Source organism: Oryzias melastigma, linkage group LG6, assembly GCF_002922805.2.
Source record: "Oryzias melastigma strain HK-1 linkage group LG6, ASM292280v2, whole genome shotgun sequence".
NCBI lineage: Eukaryota > Metazoa > Chordata > Actinopteri > Beloniformes > Adrianichthyidae > Oryzias > Oryzias melastigma.
This window is the reverse complement of record NC_050517.1, coordinates 14,680,226-14,701,923: the sequence shown is the minus strand read 5'-3', so window position 1 is coordinate 14,701,923 and position 21,698 is coordinate 14,680,226. Positions and strand designations below refer to the sequence as shown.

Below are 21,698 nucleotides of genomic sequence, written 5' to 3'. Positions count from 1 at the left end.
GTATTGCTTCAGACAGAGGGAATGGTTATAAATCTTCAAGGTCGCGCGTGTGGTTTCCAGGGCAGCAAGAGTTGCAATCATCGTGCCACAAAAGCAGCAGGAGCAGAAAACAGGTGCAAGTCCAAATCAGAACCCTCTTGACTAAAAAGTGGCAGAATCGGCCTAAAGCAGTTGCTTGAACTAAAGCCAAAATCATTCACTTCTGCGATAAACAGCTCACCGGCCAAAACAAAGGGATGTATTTGACACTTAGCTTACCGGCTTAGCACTATGACCATTTTAGAAGCCAGGGGAAAGTATTAAAGCAATTGTGTGTACATCAGTGTCAACTAGCAAGGAATTAAATCAAGAAAGACTTGGACAAGTTGAAATAAATCGATTTAGGAAAATGTTATTTAGTTTGAGACACAGTTGGCTTGTTTTACTATAACATAAAACGACAAAGTCCCATCACAGAGAACACACGTGATGGCAGCAAAAAAAATATCAAGCCATCATTATTTTGCAAAGATGTGATACAATAACACATAATATAATGTTCTAATAATGTATTTATCTGAGTCACACTGGTTGAATTCTTTACTAAAGACATTCAGGATCGTTTTTAAGTGAATCAGATCATTCAAAATGAACCAATATTGATTGCAAATCATACTGGCAACCATAAATTATGATATAAATCCAATCATTAAAAAGAAACTTTGCACTAAAGCCAAATGTGTTTTTAAACGATTTAAAGTATTTTTTGTTTGAGTACAACTAACCAAACAAGCAACTAAGTTTTAGCTTCATGGAACAAAGTAAAACAGGCTCAGAGGGCAAAAAAATGATCTAATCAGAAAGATGAGTTTCACAATCACACCTTTAACATAAATAGTGCATTCTTTTAACCATATATAGTGGGCGTTTAACAGCAGTACTCTACTAGTTTCAAGCGATCTTATTTATCCTCGAAACTACAAGAATGTAAATTTCGGAACCCATTCAAAGAACCAAAAAGTTTTCCTGGTTTAACGGGTTTTTACCCTGGTTACAAGGGTGAAACGGGAATTTTAGTATGCCCCCACCCCCACCCCCTTGTTTACATGGCCTGTCACAAGATTTCCATTAAAGGTTCAATAATGTTGCGAACCACGTGTTTTCTGTCGTTGAGCAAGCAGGTCCAACATGGACGGGAACACCTCCGTTTGAGAGCTGCTGCTGCTGCCCATTTTAGTAAAGAGGGTGCAAATGCATAGAGCTCTCCGAAACCGATGCTTAACACTACGGTTTAATTGCTTTTGCCGATAAAAATGCACCACTTCAAACGCGAAAAGATTATTAGCACTTAGTCAGCACCAACACTTCCCCTTTAACGGCTACATGTATTTATGTCGGTAACATTTGTCATTTCCAACCGAAACTGCACATGGAAACTGTGCCGTGTTCGCAAAGCTGTGTTAAAAAGTAGTTAAAATTGCATTCAATTTGACAAAAATGTTTATCTGAAGTGATACTGAAACGTGCGAACTCCGGAAGCACATGTCACTTGACTATCACAGCGCCCCGCGTAGTGTCGAATAACGTTGCTAGCTAACTGCGTTTACACTTCCAATTGTACGTTTTATTTCATACTATGTTTATTTACGACTGGTAGTAGCAAATTTATTTTATTTATATTTTTAAGAGTGAAACAAAGTTTGACACACACGTCTAACTCCAGGTGAGCGACTTGTCGCCGCTCACTTTATTAGCATCGTTAGCATCCCGGTAAGCTAGCATTAGCCAACTCGCGTTAAACTGTTTTTCGGTTTTAAAAACTCTCAACGCGCTAACACTTCAATAAAGTTACTGAAAACACACAACCGGGCTACTTACATTGTGTCGCTCGAAGTCAAGAGCCGACTTTCGCTAAGCGGGAGGAAATCCAGATTGTACGTCGTAGTCATGCTCAAAACAACGTCGAACAAACAATGAGGAGCGACGCCTGCACTGTGAGACACTTCAACTCCTGCGAGAAGACGAGGCAGAGCAGGTGCAGGGAGGGGGGCGTCCTCCGCTTTCAAAGCTGCATGAGAAATAGAGAAGCAGTGTGCGCGCGCGCCCCGACGAAGCCTCTTCCTCTTTATCTCTTCCTCCTCGTCTCTGAACGGAATAAACACGAGAGGCGAGCAAGTGTCTCAAAGCCCGGCGAGCTGCAGCAAAGCAGAGGCGTGGCTTCAGCGGGGAAAGTGAAAAACACCAGCTTTGAACAGCTAACATTCGCCCCTTCATTTAAAAATTCAGTCTGTCCCGGCAGAGTCTTCCGGAGATTTCTCTGACCTAATTTCATTTAATTATTATATAAAAACTGTGTAGCCTTGCAACATAGAAACTGAACATTTGAACCATCCAACAAACACGAAATGGGGGGAATTAAAATGATTGAAGATCCATTTCAATAAAAATCGTGTTTTTAACATGCTCCCGTGGCATTTCTTCATGGTGGAGGACAAACATAAAGATAAATTGTGCTTATTTCTTTATTTGAATCATTGTGCATCAAGAGCAGACGAAAAAATGGTTGAAAAAGCTGTGATGTAGGTGCTACGATAGACGGGGCACACGCTCCCTACTCCACTCCCATTGACTGTATATAGAGAACTGGACTGAGCAAATGTGATGTCACTGTTACTACCCAATCTGTATGCAGAGTTCTATTGGTTGCACCGCTCACCTCACATCACAAGATTGTATGTTTTTCTCAACAACAGAAATATTCTGCCGCCTGGATTACAGCACCCAAATGCAACACTGTGCTATCGATTATAGTTTTTATTACAGACAATGGAATATCTTAATGATAGAATGCCAATCACACACTTTTAAGTCACTCTCCATTTGATCGTTTTTATTTTTTCACATTGGAATCAGGAAAAGAGGAGAAATGAGCGCGTTTTACTTGGACACAATCTGACCGTAAAATGCTTTGGTGAAAGTGACGCCAACGTAACATAACTAGCATTAAATATGTTTCAGCAGAAGTGATGTAAGGTTTGCGCATGCGGTGGGAACGGTGCAACTGATTGAGTTCCGTGCACAGATCTGGTAGTGACAGTCACCCTTAGAAAATGCTTTACTTCCAACTCTGTCAAAATGAAGTCAATTCGGTCGCCATTTTCTGCAATACGGAAGTTGCCATGTTGGAGCCAGTCGACAGTGATTGGTCCAAGTTGGTCTGAGTCATGTTTCTATGACAACTGTACCGTTGCCAGTCATGAGTAAGCTTGTTCAAGGTCCACGCCCCTGCCATTGATTGCATGCTCGGGAGAATCTGTCAATCAAATGTTCATGGCACCACATGCTTCAACTGAGGCATCTTATTGGTCGGTTTGTAGCTTGAATAATTTGTACGGCAGAAAAAATAATAGGATTAGTGAAATGTTAAGAAAGAGGAAGTGCAAGAAGGGTTATTCTAACAATGGTTATTCTCTCAATAAAAGTCTGAGGAATTTCTGGCTTCTCGGAGCACTTCATTTTTTGAATGCAAGGAGGGATGTGTCACTCTGTCCAGTTCTCACATACAGTCAATGTCAACCTTATTACAATGCACCCACTAATGGTTGACTACATCCTTGTACGTCTTCATTCCAGCTACAATTTTGCTAATTTTAGTTTGGGGTGGTGAAAGGCTGTAAACTAGCGGGAGTGTGTAAACAAAAGGATGATGGGAGGTCAGGGCAGGCTTACTCTCACCAACGGTCCCGCCTACAACTCAGAGGCAAACTACTGTAACTCTGCAGAAACTATGTCCTGGAAAACAATACAGTTTTTTTTCTTTTTGATTAGGAACACTTTTATAAAAGATGATTGGAGTGAGACTTTAAAACGTTTTCATATAATTGTAATGTAATGTGCACAAGTTTTAATCTGCAATTTTTTTCCAAGAAGAAGTTCCTTAAAGAATTTGAGATTCTTCAAGGAAATATTAACAAAATGTGCATTTGTTCAACAAAACTACAAAAAGTAAATGCATATATGAGCAAAATATGACTATTTGTTGCTCTACAGTGCAGATAAATGTAAATATCCTGTCTTTCTACAGGTTTACTTCTCCCTTGGGTCATAGGTCATATTCCCCTTTGTGCCGGGCTGCTGTTTCTCTGGGGGAGGGGGAGCCGATCTTTCTTTGTTGTGCTGGACTTGCAGGGCGAGGCCTCCATGTACGAAGGGGGGAAACGGAGGGGGAGCGGCTGTTGTCAAGTGCTGTTTGCCACAGCCATAGAGACAGGAGGGGTCTGGCCTAATTATCCAGCCATTTATTAGAGCTTCGGCAGCTGCGCCATCCCAAAAATATTATTCATCATTGCGAGCAGCTAAGGAACAGCTCATTTACCAAAAATCTGACTTAATCCTTGTATCCATAGCGATCCCCATCCTGTTGCTGATGTTGGCCGCGCTGCACCGAACAGGGTCTAAAAGATTTATGTTCCTAATGTGATCATGCAAACTAATTTTGCCATACGTTTAGACAATCATGCAAGTGCATATTACCATTCAGCTGGAGGGGAGGCTATAAAAAGGTACGCCTCTGGAGAATTCTGATTCATTAAGATGGAGGATAAAATACAATGAAATCTTCCCATCTGCACAGATTTAGTTGCTTCTTTTTATTGGATTGAAAGCATCAGAATTTTTGAGCACAATATTCAGCTGTCAATTTAGCAGCATCTGTTTTACTGGCATCTATCTGCTCTTCCAAGAATTGGTGGATTCCATTTAGGGTGATGTCTAGTTGCCGGCACCTTCTAATACTTAATTCCTAATCTCAGATTACTGCATTGTAATCTCATTTTAATCCTCCGAATGTACCATGCTTTTGTTGTTTACATCAAACACGCCTTCCTGTCACGGTGGAACCGAAGTCCCACCGTTATCGTCGTTTTGGTGGAAAACTAGGTCAGCTTATGCATCAACTTATTTGCAGACTTCTTCTTATAGATCCCCCCCCCCCCTGAAATCACTGACAGAATGGCGACCGGCTGAAGGCGGGGGGGCTCTCAAAATGGAGAGGTTGAACTTCCTCCTGCAGTGAGCGCTCAGGCTGAACGTTAGATGCAAATATCCTGACGCATGTAAATGTTTGGCCTTCTCCTTTTAAAGATAATTGAAATTCTTCTGCTGTTTTTGTACAGTGAGGCCCCAGCTGGGGCCACATACATTCACAAACACTGATACCTCCATACGCCTGTCCCTACTTGTATTTCTTGAAAGCCTACGAGCCCTTAAGGGATGAGAGGAGGTTAAGACATGACAGCGCCGCAGAGATACACCCACGTTTTTAGCATCTTGTGAAATGATAAAAGCAGCAGAACTTCTCCTAACCAGCAGACATGCTTGCTCATCATGTGAGAACATCTTAATTTGGAGACAATACACCCTGTGACAATGTCCAGCCCAGACAAAGAGGCCGTCCAAGCCCGGGTCGCTCCACAAAAGCTCGCCCAAATTTGAATAAGGGGGCCAACCCCAACGTACCTCATGGGCAGGTCGTCATTCTTGACAGGGATCCCAGCCGCAGAGGGGGGGCAGCGCATGCTGTTGGCATACAGACTCTGCACCAGGGCCAGCTCAGAAGAGTGTTCCAACATTGGTGCTCTGGAAAAATCCGCCCGCTGCAATGGACACTTTCTTCTCTTTTCCGTCGTTCACCTATGCGATTCTGTTCTCTTTTTTTTTTTTCCTTCTCCCTCTCCCGCCCACCCTTTCTCCTCGGTTTAGTGCAGCAGAGCGGCGCCCACCCCCTTTGCTGACTGTGGTGGCTGAAATAATCCTCTCTGACAGCTCATCGTGCGCTAATGCATTGTGCTGCTTGCGGCAGCCCGGTTCGCAGACTGTAAAGCTGTGTCCACAGCAGCACTTTTGCACTAATTGACACCCATATTTGGAAAACTTCTCAATATTGAGCATGGGTGATTTATTTAACATGAATACAGATGCCAAAAGATCTCATCCTGGTCCAGTTCTGGAGAACAGCACCAAATAAGTTCTGGTCCTTAAACCAGTTTTATTAGTAAGTTGGGCATCAGTGAGAAGCTTCACAGACTCTATAACCTAACTGTTGATGATCTGCAGGATAACAGAGGCAGAGTGTTGACTGCTTCACATCACTGTGATCATAAAAGGATAAAAATGACCTTTCAGCCTGCACAGCAGCATCACATGAATGCAGAAAGCTGCTTTCTTTAGTCTTCTCGGCTATATAAGAGGACAGGTTTCTGCATGTCTCAACATATGGAAGGCCTATCTGAAGGTAGAAGCATTCAAACAGAGCCTCCTGTCTTGATTTTCATTGGACATTTTTCGTCGACGGTGTTCTGAAGTGTGCTATCAGGAACGCGGTGAAGGCCGAACAGCTTTTGTGCACGCTGCAGAACCTTTCAGAACTGAAGGCGTGCATGTTTTCAACCGTACGGTTAAAAATATGATTTTACAAACTCCCCTGGAGGAGCGTTATGTAGGTCTCCTTCTCCCATAGGTGCTGTGTCCCGTCAGAGTAATGTGACATTAAGTAGGAAAGTCATCGGAAACAGGGTCAGGCAAGTGTGTGCCAGTGCCACAAAAAAGAAGAGCACTTCTTCCTCTAATCATAGCAGCAGAAAAATCCTCTGCATTTCAGCTCTCTGCTTGCATAAATATTTTAAACACTGATGTCGAAATCTTTTTTCTTTTTTTTTTTGTAGGTTGTGTTCCTGCTTAGCATGGCTGTCAGGCAAACTGCTTCCAGAGAACTCCTCCTGATCTCATCAATCAACACTTGAAGTGCGCAGGATGATACTCCCGTAGATCTAATCCTTCACGCTCGCAGAGGTAAAACTATGTTGCACGGGAGCATTTCACGGAGAGTATCCGTCATGTGAGGAAGCGTGCACCCTGTCCTGGCACGTTTGCTTTACATGCCAAAGATACTGTGGTGGAAAAAAACAGATGAACTGGACCACATCTCTGCAGGTGGCCTTTAGAGAACTGAACACTTTCCCTTTTCGACACTTGTCGCCCCCCTTGGGACTGTTTGCACCGACAAATATCGTCTGTGTTTTTGTTGGTTAAAACTGAAACCGTCACCGTTGGGTGAACACTGGCTAAAAACATTGATTTGACTTCAAAGATGAAACCAGAATTGGCTAGGGATGTCAATTTATTTGAACGATTTGCCAATATCGATTCATTTTGAACGATCCGATTCACCGATCGATTCAGGACATGCTTAGCCAAAAAGTTAACCTACGTTTATCAGAGATAAAAACCTGAAAGCTTTAGTGGCTAAAAACGCAGACAGCCACAATGTTACGCTTGGTAGACGACACCACTACCCACGCCACTTGACATTTGAATTGTGTAAAAAAAAAATCCCTAACGACGACGGTGCCTCATTACAGAGCAGCACGCTGACTTATCCCTTCTTAGTCATCACAGGCCAGTGCTGATGTGTGATCTGTTGCAAACGTTTCAAAAGTTACGCCACACTGAAATGTCAGCACATTTTTGCATTGTGCAGAAGGCGCTTCACACTTCCCCCTTTTCTTTTGTTAGCACGCCATGTTTTTTTTACACTTCCTCTTTATTTTAGCATCATGACAAGAATCGAGAGATTTCCAAATGAGCCATCTGGGGGGAAAGATTGAGTCTAGAGGAGAGAGGAGTGTTAACCACTAACACACACCTGCCAAAATCAAATGATCTAAAAGCAAATGCAATCGTTTATATGTCGGAACTAAATAAAAACAAGTGATTATATAGTTTCCAGTCCTCTTATAAAACCTCTAGAAAAGTGCTGATAGACGTGACTAAACTGGAATAATCAATTAGAAATATCTGTTATTTTTCATTTTAAATAAAAACATCACAGTGATGATAGTTTTTAAATGTCAGTTGAACAATCCCAACAGACTTCCTCCTGTGCTCATGTGACCTCCTCACTGCTCCCAGACAAATATGGAGGAAAGCCACAACAACAACAACAACCCTCACTAAGTCTTCCAAAACTTCAGGTCCACTTTAGATGTTCTGGCAGGGGTTTCATGGGTAGATTTTTTGCAGTTGGAAAACATAATCTCAGTCTTGGAGGCCGTGAGTCATAAAGTGTGTGATAACGCGGCGGCATCACGTGTTTTCTTTCTGAACAGACCTGTCCTTGCTCTGCCTGAGGAGCGCTGGAACATTTCATTCATGTCTTAGAAGGTTTGACGCTTCATGAAATAATGGGGCTACAAAACAGGACGGATTGCATAAGATAGTCTTTGTTTTGGATGAGGATTTTTCCTTTCTTTGCAGATTAAATTATGTTTTATTTTAGAAATTTCAGTGGATGCAGAAATGATTTTTTAAAAGTGTGTTTATTTATGAATGAAGAGCTTATTGCATACATAAGCACTGCTTTATGTTTCAGTGCTAAATCAGAGTATTTTCTCTGTTAAGTTAATTCTGCTTGGTGTTACAGATAAATCAAAATCTGGGAAAGTTGTGTTGAAATGCACTGCTTTGCTTTAATGCTAAAAGTTTTGTTTTTTCTTCCTCTTTAGGTGTCAGCCTAAATGTGTTTGCTTTTGTTTTTACATTAGTTTCACCTATTTTTGTGTTATTTTTACTAAGTTTGTTTTTAGCTTAACTGTATTTATGAGTTTCAATAAAAAGGATGTTAAATTTTCATTGTGACTATTTTTCCTAGAAAATAAAGAGGATATGAAAAAAGTTAATGAAGAACACCTTCTTTAATACATTTCCAAGTTTTTGCAGAATGTTAGCTGGTTACATGCACATTATGTACATGGAGCAAAATCTCTTACTGAGTTCTAATAAAATCTCAATTAATATGAAACAAAAATATGTTAGAGGGGATTTTCTATTTAAAAAAGCAAATATTTTTTCCAAATAAAATAATATATTGTAGTTAAAATCTGACATTAATAAACTAATATTGCCCAAAAGTCAATAGATATGGGATATTGTGAAGTCCATAAATCCAACTTCCTAAATTGCTTTAGTTCTTTAGGGGTCATGGGGTCACCAGGGCCTGTCTTGGCTGCCGCTTGGCAAAGGTCTGGTACGCCGTGCACAAATCCCTCACATCTACAGACTATGTAGAGTCTCAAGTTAACCTATGAAGCATGTTTTTGGTGTTTGGGAGGAAGCTGGAGTGAATGGAGAAAACTCGAGGCAATCATGCAAACTCCACACAGAATGGTTCCAGCTGGGATTTGAACATCCTCATGCTGTGACGCAGGAGTGTGTGGCCCAATATTATAAATTCCTCTCGCTTAATTTTTGTTGCACTTACAGCTAATAAAACATTGGCATCACCTCATATTGCAGTAAAAATTAAAAATATAAGCATCATTTTGCAGTAGTTCTTAAATAAAGCTGAAAGAGAAAAACTAAAAACAGAAAATCTATTCACCTGAGATATTTTTGTTCCTGTTCTTTTAAACAAAACTGTACCATGAGGCAAAATTTGCTCCTTTAGGAGGCAAGTTAAAGTGGTCCTTCAGGGATCAAGATGGAAATCTGAAGGTCTACTATATTTTCCTCCAACAGAAATCTACCTTCAGCTGCTTGAGCAGGTTCATTTTGAGTTACTGCAGCTAAAACTATCAAAACCAGCTACTGTGGATTCAGTTTGATGAAATCACTGCTCTGTTAATGCTGCCCTCCTGTGATGAAAGACTGACACCTAGTGGCCCTTCGTGGTATCACAACGATAAAACTTTCACTAAAGTCATCAGATTCCTGCAAATCTTAAATCTGAGTGTTAAAAAAGCGATTCTCACCGAGAACTTTTGGTACAACAAGCAGCAAGTGATGCAACAAATGACCTGTGAGCTATATGTTACACAAGACACTTAAAAAAAAAAACTAAAAAAAAACGCAGCGACAAAGTCCAACATGAGAGGCCCCATCTGTTAAAATTTATAACTCAATTTTCTTTTTAAAAAGGAAGACAAAACCAGAATGTTCTTAAATAAAAATGGATGTAATCAGGATGAGCATGCACAGTGTAAAAAAACAAAAAACAAAATCAAATACAATGTTAGAAAATCAAATTAAAATCACGATATTATGAAATTCATTTTTTTAAGAGTCCGTGAAAACACAGACCGTTCATCTTTAATATTGAAATATCGGCAAAATCATATACACAAACAAGCACAGCTACAGTATAACTCCAGGACTAACTCATGTAAAGCAAAAAGTAAAAATACAAACTTTAAATTTAAGAATTGTACAGAAATTACAGAAACATTTTTTTAAAAACCGATATCCGAAAATGTTTTTAATAAGTTTGAGTTGTAGGAACGAAATGCACTTGGCTTAGAAGTTGGTATTTACAGATTTATACATGCCTGAAAATCATGGTATTTACATGACGTTTGAATGATACTGCAAAGAACCAGAGAACGGTTTGGCGACGAGCCTTCTGTGGACGCGTGAAGAAAAAAGTTCCAGGTTGTAGCTGCTCCCTCGTCTGCTTTGTGACAGAGCTTTTATTTTGTGTTGGGATTTCAGCGCACATCCAAAGCTCCAAGCTGTAAAATGTGGTAAAAGAGTGGAGGAAAAAAAAGGGGGAACCACAGAAGATCTAAGGCTGATCATGTGCTGGTTGAAGCCCGTCTTATTTAACAGTTCACAATCCATCATGGCTGATCATAAAAAAAAAAAAAAAAAAAATCATTAGAAGATAAAGTCAGCCACAACCTTGTTTTTATTTTTTACAGCAGTGCCACAAGCGTTCAGTGATGGCTTTAATCTAAAAAGTTCAAAATATGTGCTATTTGTTTTTTTTTTGTTTTGCATAGTCTCAGTGTGGTTTGTGTTTCTTTTTCTTATGTTTCTTGTCTTTCTTCTTGCTGGAACATTTCACACAGAACCACGGCTGGTCCTCGGGAGGCTCCGCCACGATCCCAACACAAGGCCTGAACGGACAAGAGAACAGGAAGGGAGTTACACAATAAGTATATACACAGACCGACACAAGCAAATTCCTTCTGCTGAGAGAAAACAACAAAACGTAGGCACTATTAAAGAACAAAATGATTCAAAATAAAAGATTCAGACCTGGACAAACACTCTACAAAGCAGAAATCTGATTTCACCTTCAGGTGAGGATTCTGCATCTTGATTTGACTCTTAGAAGAACGTGGCCATAACGTGTGTGTTTTTCTTGACGACCATTCATTTAAATGAATCATCAGAATAAAGTTATTGGTTATGTATAGATTCCCTTACTACTCCCCAACTACTAAACAAAGATACAGTGCAGGACTCTCTAATGCCAGGGATTTTAAAGGGCCTATTTAATGTAAAATCTACTTTTTTTTAGCTTCTAAGTGTATTATAATGTTTATTTCTCACTATAAACAACCCTAAAACAGTATTTTGCTACATTTAGTGAGTATTCCACTAAAAACCTGCTCTCTTGAGAACCAGCCCCTTCCAACCCACAAAAATGAGCTGGTTCTCACATTGTGACATCACAAAGTGAGAACAGCCCCTTCCAGAAGACTCCGCGCTGCCAGCTCCGCCCCCAGGTTAACACAAACACCCACTTTCTCTACAGAGCTAGAGGTGATCAGAAAAATGTTTCTATTTTAGCATCAACTCTGAGAAGAAGTAGTTCCTCTAGCACCTAATCTGGAGAGGAAACAACGCAGATACACTGCCGAGGCCGGGTCTAGGCTGAGGTCATGAAATGGGCGGCACCCACAAGGACCAGAAGGTGGAGCCTCAGAGATTGAGTTGTCTTACGTTCAAGTAGGAAAAGAGTTCATCAAAATAGCTCATATTTTATGAATAATTTGTTTTTTAGTATGTTTAAGGTAATATATATCTATGGGTATAGTTTACTCTGAAAGGCTTAAGAAAAGGACGATATAGGCCCTTTAAAACAATTCAAACAACATGCTCACTACTTTCTTAAAATAACGTCACCAATATCCTTGAGTAAAAATGTAATAAATACTAACATTTTATGAAGACTACTTATGAATCTACTTTGTTCTGATGACTTGGATTATTTATAACAAGTAGATTATTTTCCCATTTTTTTTCAAACGCAACACATCGTGGTCTTCATTCACCAATCTAGTAAGAATTGATGCACACTAGTTTTTTGGATTTTGGAAATGTAGATTCAAACAGCACTATAAAATTGCATAGTGCACTATGTAGTGAAAGAATTTAGACACAACCATGGAAAAAGTTGTACTTCTTACTCCACAATAGATAATAAAGAAAAAGTTGCTTTTCTAACTTTAATGTATGCAAATGTATATCTGCATGTTTAAAATATTAAAACAAAGAACTTAGAGTAACCATTTATGTAAACAAATGTTTTGTATTGCTTTGTGTACTGTACACATAATGCCCATGTGGGGGCGCTGCAGCAACTTTGAGTGACTTCAGTTCCCATAAAAGGGAACCGACAGTGTGAAAGTGGCTCAGCAGAGGAAAAATTGGTTTCAAAGTGCGCATGACAACTAAATTTGCTACAATGCTTGAAGCAAACAACACAACAGGAGGAAGTGTGAGAAACGTGAACAAATCCCTAAACTTTTGATCCTAAGCAGCGACTATTTTTATTTATTTTTTAGACCTGGTTGGTAGGAGGAAGTCCAAAACACGAAGGTCAGATCTTATCAAGTCTGGTGCTCAAACGGTTCTGCAGACAACAAGCAGCACTGCCTGACTACTGCCTGACTGCGCGTTTCCACGGCAACAGCCAAGCTCCAAGATGTGCGGGCAGACTGATCCAGGCTGTGGGGTCCCAGACCAGTTGACCTTTGTGCTTAAATATTTAAAAATTAAACATCTGAATAACAAAAAGGTCCTAGTTTCTGTTTTACACGTAGCAGCTATGTTCCTTCAGAAGTGGATCACTTTAAGTGTAGCCCTCTTTAGGGGAAACTGTAATCTGATTACTCCCAATTGGCACTTACAAGTACTTTTATTATAACTTGCAGCAGACCTGGACTACAAGGACCTTTTTTTGAAATTCTTCTTTATTACTGCGTGAAAGCATTTGTTAAAAAAGATTTGCACACACCTAGTACCTTGTGAAAATGAATTTTTGCCATAGAGAACAACCTCTCCCCCCAAAATAAATGAGCCGGCGACTAAACTAAAGTTTCGTTGACCTTTCGCCTCAGGAAGAGGCTGTCAATTTGAATTTTCTATGGAAAAAAAAAATCTCCTTCAGTAATATTTACAAATTTAAACTCCTTCGAGGAATTTTATTCAAAATCCTCGAGCATTATTTAGAACACAGCTGCTCAATCCTGGTTCTCAAGATCGACCTCTCCGCCTGCTTTCTGCCGACTCAGGTGTCTCTTTTTTCTAATTGACTGAACACACCTGATCCAGGTAATCAGCAGCAAGAAATCAGGAAGATCTGGAAAACAGGCAGGGTGGTAGATCTCCAGGACCAAAATGATTGGCTTTAAAGTTTGTACATTTTGAGCAGCCTTATTGTGGCAAGCTTTCAAAAGTTTCCTGTTGCTCGCACACTTTTTTTTACCCAGAATATTGTGAAAATTGAAAACAAAAATCCCTGGATCAAGCATAACAAAATTATATGACATACAATATGAACATATTAGGAATGTGGGCGTGACTAACAAAAAAACCTCAGTTGATAAGGAAATCCAAAAATTAGTTCTGCTGATTCTTCTAAAAATTACATAGATCTGTTTATCACTCTCAGACGACCATAAAATAAAATGGTTGCTATGGAGATAAAACAGCAAAACAGCTATTCTGAAAAAAGTTTTTCCATGAATTTATAGCGTGCAGCTCAGACTTGGTTTCCAGAGGCAAGAGAGGGAGGATGGCGAGTCGTAAGAGGGTGGCGAGGGCAGAGGCAAATATTGGCCATAAAATGCCGCTTAATCTTTAATTGTACTTGTAACTATAGAATGTCATTTGAAAGATTAAGTAGGATAACAAAAATATAAACCAACTTCATTTATTTAAATCTTAAGACTCTCTTACCAATGATACCAGTCGTCACAGTCGTCACACCCTATCATGGGACTCCCATCGTCAGGTTTGTTGCATCCCGGACAAATCCAGATCTGGTTTCCCCATTCATCCCGAATCTGAAAACAAACAAGAAAAGTCTCAAAGAGCAGCCATCACAAAAATAGCTTCATCCACTGGAATAAAATATAACACGTCTTATGTGAAGTCTTTTAAAGTAGAGGAGCGTTCCAGTTCATAGTGTGAGAGAATCCACTCACCACGTAAGTACTGACGGTCTCCGTGACCACGCTGCGCACTGGAGTCTTGACAGAAGCAGAGAGAGGAAGCATAGACGGCACAGAAAGCAGAGACGAAGCTGGAGGAGCGATGATTGGAGGTGGGGGGGCCACTGGAGGCAGAATTGGAACAACGGGGGGCAGGATGGGGACTGGAGGGGGTGTTCGAGGACGATTCACGGGTATGGATTTGGCGGCGGGAGCCTTTGGGGTCGGTGTCCGGGTCTCCGAGCTGGGAACCACTTTACTGATGACTCTGTAGATGGAAAAACACACATGAGGAAGAGGAGGAGACTTCAATGACCAGAGGAAGGAGCAAACTGAACCAATAAGTCAGTAGTTTGTAGGGATCCTAAGAATTTCTTTTATTTAGTTTTATTTTCATACATATTATAGCAAATAAACTTCAAACTAAATTGGATTTATTATTTGTTAACACAAAATTAAGGGAACAAAGTGTTAGGTCATAAATAGAGTAAAAATTAGGGCCGGGAATCGATTTTAAAAAAAGTAAATAATTATTAGGAAATCTGGAAAAATTAATTGTGATTAATCGGCATAATTTCTTTTTAGTTACGGTATTTCCCAGCCACATATTATCTGCAAATAATCATAATATGAAATCACAGGAAAATTGTACATTTGGAAAAGTTTATTTTTAACCCTTTGGAACCTAAAACTCATTTTTTTCTATTTTTGAATTTACCTCATTATTTTTAATTTGAAAGACTACCTGCTTGCTAATTTGGTATCATTTTAATCAGCACAACTGCACTTATGTAACAACATCTTTTTTGTCATTTTTTTGTATGTTGCATCACACACCAGATTTAAAATCATGCAAAAACAGAAAATTGCTCTGGAAAAATTGGATTAATTTACTGCGGAAATCCTAAAAATGTTTAACAAACTGTTTTTACAACATAGAATGAAAGTTTTAGGTGTAAAACAAGAATAAAATTTGTCAACAAACTAATCAACATGTTTTTGAATGAAAATACAAAAATATTAGAAAATATTAAGTCACACCAGCCACCCCCCAAAAAAAAAAGAATTTCTCTCCTAAGAGCACTGCTGTCGGTTTTACATTTTTTCAGCTTTTTCCTTTTTATCTCATAAACTTTCTTTATTGTGTTTGTGAAAAATAATAAAACAACTTTTTTAGGAGAAGCACCGCAGCACCTCCTTCTGACTCAAGCGTCTTGAGTTGTCTGAGTTTTTGTGACAAATCGGTCAAGTAACAGAAAAAATAAATAAATCAGCAAATACATAAAACCGCAGATAAAGAAACGCTAATAAGCGGGGAAACACTCATTTATATAGATATATACATTAGGGGTGTAATGGATCACGGATACGTATACCGCGGATCACCCCAACCCTCACACACCTACCGCTCGCATAATTTAAATCAATCCACATCGTTCACATCGAATGGAATTCGTGTCAAATTCATTTAAATTTGACGAGAATTGAGATTGAGAAACACTGGATTAAAGTGACAGCACCTCTGCGCTGCAATGACGCTGTCTGATTATTTAAAAAATGTAAACTAGATTAGCTGGGACTTTTCTGTGTGGAGTTTGCATGTTCTCCCCGTGCATGCGTGGGTTTTCACCGGGGACTCCGGCTTCCTCCCACCGTCCAAAAACATGCTTCATAGGTTCATTGGTGACTCTAAATTGCCCCTAGGTGTGGATCTGAGAGTGAATATGTGTGTGATTGAGGCCCTGCGACAGACTGGCGACCTGTCCAGGGTGTACCCCGCCTTCGCCCTTCAGTAGCCGGGATTGGCTCCGGCACCCCCGTGACCCCGAAAGGGAAGAAGCGGCTAGGAAGATGGATGGATGGATGGTAAACTAGATTGTGGAGGGACTGTACATCAGTACAGAATACATTTTTTTTACCTTTTTAGATGCTAGTGTGCCGCAGGATTTTTTTCATGGAAAAAGTGTACCTTGGCTCAAAAAAGGTTGAAAAACACTAGTTTATTATGTGTGTGAAATACTTTATAGGTTTTATGAAACATGTTTTGAAGTGTTTCCAAAAATTCATTTAGCATTTATCTTGCTGTTTTTTGCAGTTTTTTTTTTGTTTATTTTTAATTTTTTTAACTTTATATATATATAAAGTGAAATAAAAAAAATAAATTTTATATTTTAATAAGAAAATAATGGACATTTATTTAATTTAAAACAAAAGTATAAAAACTAATAACTAAAAAATATTTATCTTAGTAAATGACACATTATAGTTTAAATAAAACATAACCAATAATCATTTTTATGTATTTTTCATTTAAATCTATTCCCACAGAATTTTTAACACTTTACCTGATGTTTTGACTTATTCAGTGTCTAAATAAAACGTCATGAAATAAAATATCACACTTTAAGTGTTGTAGGCGCTATCCGAAAATAATCTAAATCTAAAACCTGTTTTTAACATGTTTCGGATGAAGTCATCCATGAAGCAAATTGAGCTTAAAATTGCATTTCTGAGTATTTCTTCATTTAAATGGTTGTGAATCAGGAGCTGACAAAAAAAATGTTGTTTAAAAAAGGGCTTATTTGTTACGCTGAAGATACGGTGGGCGAGCAACAAGCTCCCTGCTTTGCTCAAACAGAGAGCTCTGAGCAACGGGAAGGGGGTATGGGGTTGCTCCATGCCAACTCTCCCTCCCCGACAATCCAGAGGTGAATTTCTAAAGAACTACTGCTGCTCTCTAGAAACTATGTCCTAGAAAACAAAACAGATCTTTTTGATTTAGGCTAAAACGGCATAATTATAATTAAATGACCACTGGGAAAGCTTTCAAAATAGATGGGACTTTAAGGTCTCCTAATTCGTGGATAATCTAACAGAAAATAAAGTCCTGTAACTTTTCTTTCCTGAGCAGAACCTCAGTACTCACATTTTGTCTTGACCTGCTCCCACTCTGAGGGTCAGTCTGGGGATGACTGGAGAGGGTAAGACCACCGGAGCGTCCGCTTTCACCTGAGCACACACCAGCAAACCAGTTATTTTCAAGTCCAAGTCCAACATGGCGGTGCAGAAACCAGACATTTACCTTCTCTAATCGAATCTTCTCCTTTTCTTTCTCCTTATCCCTCTTGTCCTTTTCCCTCTCCTTCTCTTTCCTCTTCTCCTCCTTCTCCCTCTCCCTTTCTTTGGCTTTCTCCCGCTCCTTGTCCTTCTCCTTGTCTTTCTTTTTCTTTTTCTCCTTCTTTTCCTTCTTCTTCTCCTTCTCCTTGCTCTTCACCTCTTTCTCCTGAAGGATTGGGGGCAGTGGAGGCAACATGGGAGGCATTCGCAGGCAGGTAGAGGGGCTGAACAGAGGAGGCACTTCGCTGAGGACAAAAGGCGGAAGGGTGGGCTGCTTCTGCTTGTCCTCCTTGTTCCTGTCTTTGCCCTTATCCCTCTTATCCTTGTCCTTTTTGCTTTTCTCTTTGTCCTTCTTTTTGTCTTTATGCTTGTCCTTCTCTTTCTTGGGGACTTCTCCATCTTTTGATTTGATTTTGATGGGGATGTCCGACAGACTGAAGTCCAGCTGTCCAAAGTGGTCTTCGTTGCTCATTCCGAACTCCTTCCAGGGTATCTTCATGTCCTTGGAAAATTCCTTGTTTTTGTCCTTGTTTTTCTCCTTACTCCTCTCCTTCAGCTTTCCCTTGTCCTTCTCCCGGTCCTTGTCTTTTGGCTTCTCCTTCTCCTTCTTCTTCATCTTGGTTTTAAGCTCCTTCTTCAGCTTCTTCTTCAGATCCGGTGGTGGTACGATCTTGTTCTTCTCCTCAAACACTTTGAGAAGAGGCTCAGGGGTGGGCGGCGAGGCCGATCCAGAGGACACGTACTCTGCCTGACTCTGAGGCGCTGCAGACGGACCGCCTTGATTGGCCTTCCGGACCACCTCGTTGATCGAATCGTCCAAGGTCCAGTTTCCGAGGCCCGGATGCATCTGTAGGTGGAGCGGCGTTGACGTATCCTTTAGCAGGTTGGCCATTCCGGCGGGGGCTTTAGGGGTGGCGGGCTCCATGATGGTCAGCCTCTTGGGGCTTGAGAATCCGTTGCTGTCGGAATCGGAACCCGAGGAGAAGGCGAAGGGGTCGGGCTCCCGCTCAGCACACGCTCTGGCTATGACAGCAGCTATAGAGTCATCAATGGCCGTGTTGTCGGGCTCGAGGTTCTTAAAGAGCCCCTCTGGTGGCTCTCTGTCCTCAATGACGTGACGCATTTGAATGTTTTCTTTGCCTATTTTTTCGTTCAGCGCGGGGAGCGGTGGCTTATGCAGGAGCTCTGCTTTGCTCTGAAGCAGAGATGCTTTGATGGAACTCATCTTTGGGCTTTTAGGACTCTTAGGACTTTTTGTCCGAGCAGGAGACTTCTTCTTTTCCTTTGACGGTTTGGGAGAGTGGATGGGACTACCAGCTAACGGAACTGGAATGATCCCTTTGGGGGACTTAGTCCGTTGCCTGCCCGGGGACGAAATCTTGGGCTTCTTCCCCGGTGTGGCGAGGCTCTTTTGATCATATTGTTTTGGTATTATCGGCTGAGGTCTGAAGGGCTGCAGGGTACCAGATGGCATTTCAGGTGACAGGGGGTCGAGGCTGTCATGCGAAGGCAGAACGCCTGGAGGGACGCGTTGCGGGTTGAGCGACATGAGAGGCTCCCGGGGCTCGACCCCCCATTCTGGGCTGAGACCGGGGTACATGCGCGGTTTCTTGGAGGTGGGCATGATGCCCAAAGCTGCATCGGGACTGTCCAAATGCCGCTTCAGAGGGTAATTCTCATCGTTGACCGTCTCTTCTTCATCTATTTCCTCTTCGTCCTCCTCCAGTGCCACCTGCATTGCTTCAGCCGAGGTGCCCATGTCCGGAAGGACTTCCTCCTCCTCCTCTTCTGAAGAACAAAGAGGGAAAAATGAGCCCCAAAACTTCAACATCAATCTTCAACACTTTTACACCAACATTTTTTGAAAGAAAATGGATGCTTAAATGTTTCAAACAATGGAATCCAATAGGTAAGAAAAACAACCCACTGAAAAATACTAGAGGATTAGCATCAAACATAAAGCAATAGGTAAAACCCATTTCATACAAATCACGTATTTATGTACTCAAAGGCATATGTTTTTAAAACTTTTCATCCTGTTAAACTTTCCAAAAGTCAAGAAACTGGTTGGAAAAATTGTAATAAAGCCTTTATAAGAGAGTGGTCCTAGGATGGAGACGAGAGCTTAACTCATGAGGAGGGACAAATACATGTCAGAAATATACATGTATTACTGGGCTTTAACAACATATTTATTAATACGTCTGACATTAACTGTGGAAAAAAGTCTAAGTACAACAGCTGTTAAGCGTGCTACATTTGAAATAGTCCCACCAACAAAAATAGGGAAGGCACCTTGAAATTAAAAGTAACGTATCCAGCTAGCGGAAGACTTGTCTGGAATAATTAGATAAAAAATAAACATGAAAAGAAATTATGTTTTTTAAAAGAATATTTTTAAGCAAATAGGATAATCATTTTGACATACTATTTTGAATTTCTTTTTGGCTATAATAGCAAGCATTAATTTTTGGAAAATAAATCTATTTTTTGATGATGTATGCACTTTTTCATGCTTTTCAAAATTAAGATTTTTTTTATTTATTAATCATGTTCATTATAAGATCAAAATAAGTAGATAATTTAAATTCGCTTCTCTTTCAATTGTGGGCTTTTATTTTGCTTTAAAGCAGTGTATTTCTTTCATTTATTTTCTTTTTTTTTATAAATGATTAATAAAAGAAACAAACTACTATTACATGTAATTTTGCAAAAAAAGCAACTTAGATGACATTTTAATGACTTGTATTTATGCAGGATTCCAGCTAAAATTTATTAGATTAATTTTAATCTACTTGCATAACAATTTTTCTTTACTACATGTACTGATAAACGTATCCATCCCATCAAAACCAACAGGTGAACTGACCTTCTTGAAGGGAAACCAGGGGTGGCAAGTAATCTGGAATGTAGTCCTTCCTTTCATCTGCGTCTCTGGCTGCAGACGGAGGAAACTGCAGCATATTGTTTTTGCATACAGGAAAGAGCGGCGTCTGATGGGCAAAGGCCACGGGCTCCAGATTGTGGACGTAGTCCTCCAGCTCGCTCAGGTTCACCCCCATGAGTCGGAAGGCCTGGCTGAGGTCATCCAGCACCGGATCTGTTCTTCCATCTGAAGGACACAATCACAGGGAACAGTCACAAACCAAAAGAACCCACATACTGTGACCCTGCTAAACTGTTGATAGTGACCCCTCTGCATGTGGCTGTAAATAATTAAAATAATAATGGCATAAATGCTGATCAGACAATACAGTGACGTCATGTAACACCTACTCCTTCATTGTAAAAAGTAAGCATGGCGCTATGAATGACAGTTTAATGCCGCTACTGTACTTTTTGACACATCACTTCTTCCTAGGGGGCGCCCGCCACAGGACGAGTCAACAACAACGTGATCTACTACTCCACATTTATTGGTTTAAAAGTAATCCCAACACAAAACACAGAACTTACACAGTTCAGAGTATCGGTGGCAGACCCTCGCCAGCTGCTGGATGTATCTGTGCAGCACATCAGACAGTAGATCGCACGCAGTGACCTGGACTGCATCCCAGCCCAGAGCTTGGCAGATCTGCGCCACCGAAACACGCAGCAGCGAGCGGGCATAGCTCTCGCACATCTCGCTGACTTTGTTGCGGTATATTCCAGGTCAATTTCTCGTCAGAGACCTCCCTCGCGTCGTCATGCTTTAACGAACCCCACGGGGGGTTAAGAAAACCCACGAACTCCGCTAATATCGTACATCTACTTCAGTAAATACATTGGCGCTTTTGCCAGGGCCGCCATCTTGATTCCATCGATAGACCCATCCCCGAAATCGAATCTGCACATGCGCACAAGTGAACGTTTGTCTGCACTTCCTTGGTGTTTGGAGAACTGGTTTGAGCATGCGCGTAAGGCCTTGTGTTAATGAAGGCTTCGGGTATCTTTAAGGAATAAACGGCGATATATTTATGTTCTTAGACATGTAATAAAAATATATCGGTTATTTAGAAGTAATGTATCGATTAAAGCGACTTTTTCAGATGTTTGGAATCAACAGAACAATTAGTTTCGCTTCCCACTGCTGAGTCACGCATGTCCTCTCGCAGACAACCTAGCTGCATATACACATTTATGGTGATCAGCCTGTTAAAGCATCGTATTATAAAGAGTTGTCTTTTAAAAATGTTGTGGAGTAACATCACTAAAAAAAAACCTCAAATCGTACATCAAGGTGCGATCAGAGTAATTACGTGCAGATGTAAGAAGGCGACACACGATGGCGCTGCAGATTTTTGTAAAAATAAAATAAAATCCCAATTTTCGACATTGAACATAAAC

General features: G+C 40.5%; 2 protein-coding genes across 6 annotated transcripts in view; both read right to left on the bottom strand.

Annotated features, from left to right (window-relative positions):
- The window catches only part of LOC112152168 (CUGBP Elav-like family member 2), a 29,670-nt gene extending 23,781 nt beyond the window's left edge, over positions 1-5,889 (bottom strand). For 2 of the 5 annotated variants that reach the window (XM_024281544.2, XM_024281545.2), the window contains exon 1: positions 1,858-2,184. In XM_024281544.2, coding sequence (XP_024137312.1) covers positions 1,858-1,928 — 71 coding nt within the window. In that variant the 5' untranslated portion in view covers positions 1,929-2,184. Of the gene's footprint in view, positions 1-1,857; positions 2,185-5,496 lie in introns of those variants that run through there. The other 3 variants (XR_002920245.2, XM_024281542.2, XM_024281543.2) reach the window with 3 other exon arrangements.
- Positions 5,890-10,080: 4,191 nt separating this feature from the next.
- On the bottom strand, positions 10,081-21,546 carry taf3 (TAF3 RNA polymerase II, TATA box binding protein (TBP)-associated facto). The gene is made up of 7 exons (XM_024282457.2): positions 20,829-21,546; positions 20,242-20,484; positions 17,338-19,160; positions 17,182-17,264; positions 14,250-14,523; positions 14,002-14,108; positions 10,081-10,928 (listed from the first exon to the last, which is right to left on the bottom strand). Exons 1-7 carry the CDS (start codon positions 20,992-20,994, stop codon positions 10,814-10,816), a joined length of 2,811 nt encoding a protein of 936 aa, XP_024138225.1. The 5' UTR covers positions 20,995-21,546; the 3' UTR covers positions 10,081-10,813.
- Between the last annotated feature and the right edge of the window lie 152 nt (positions 21,547-21,698).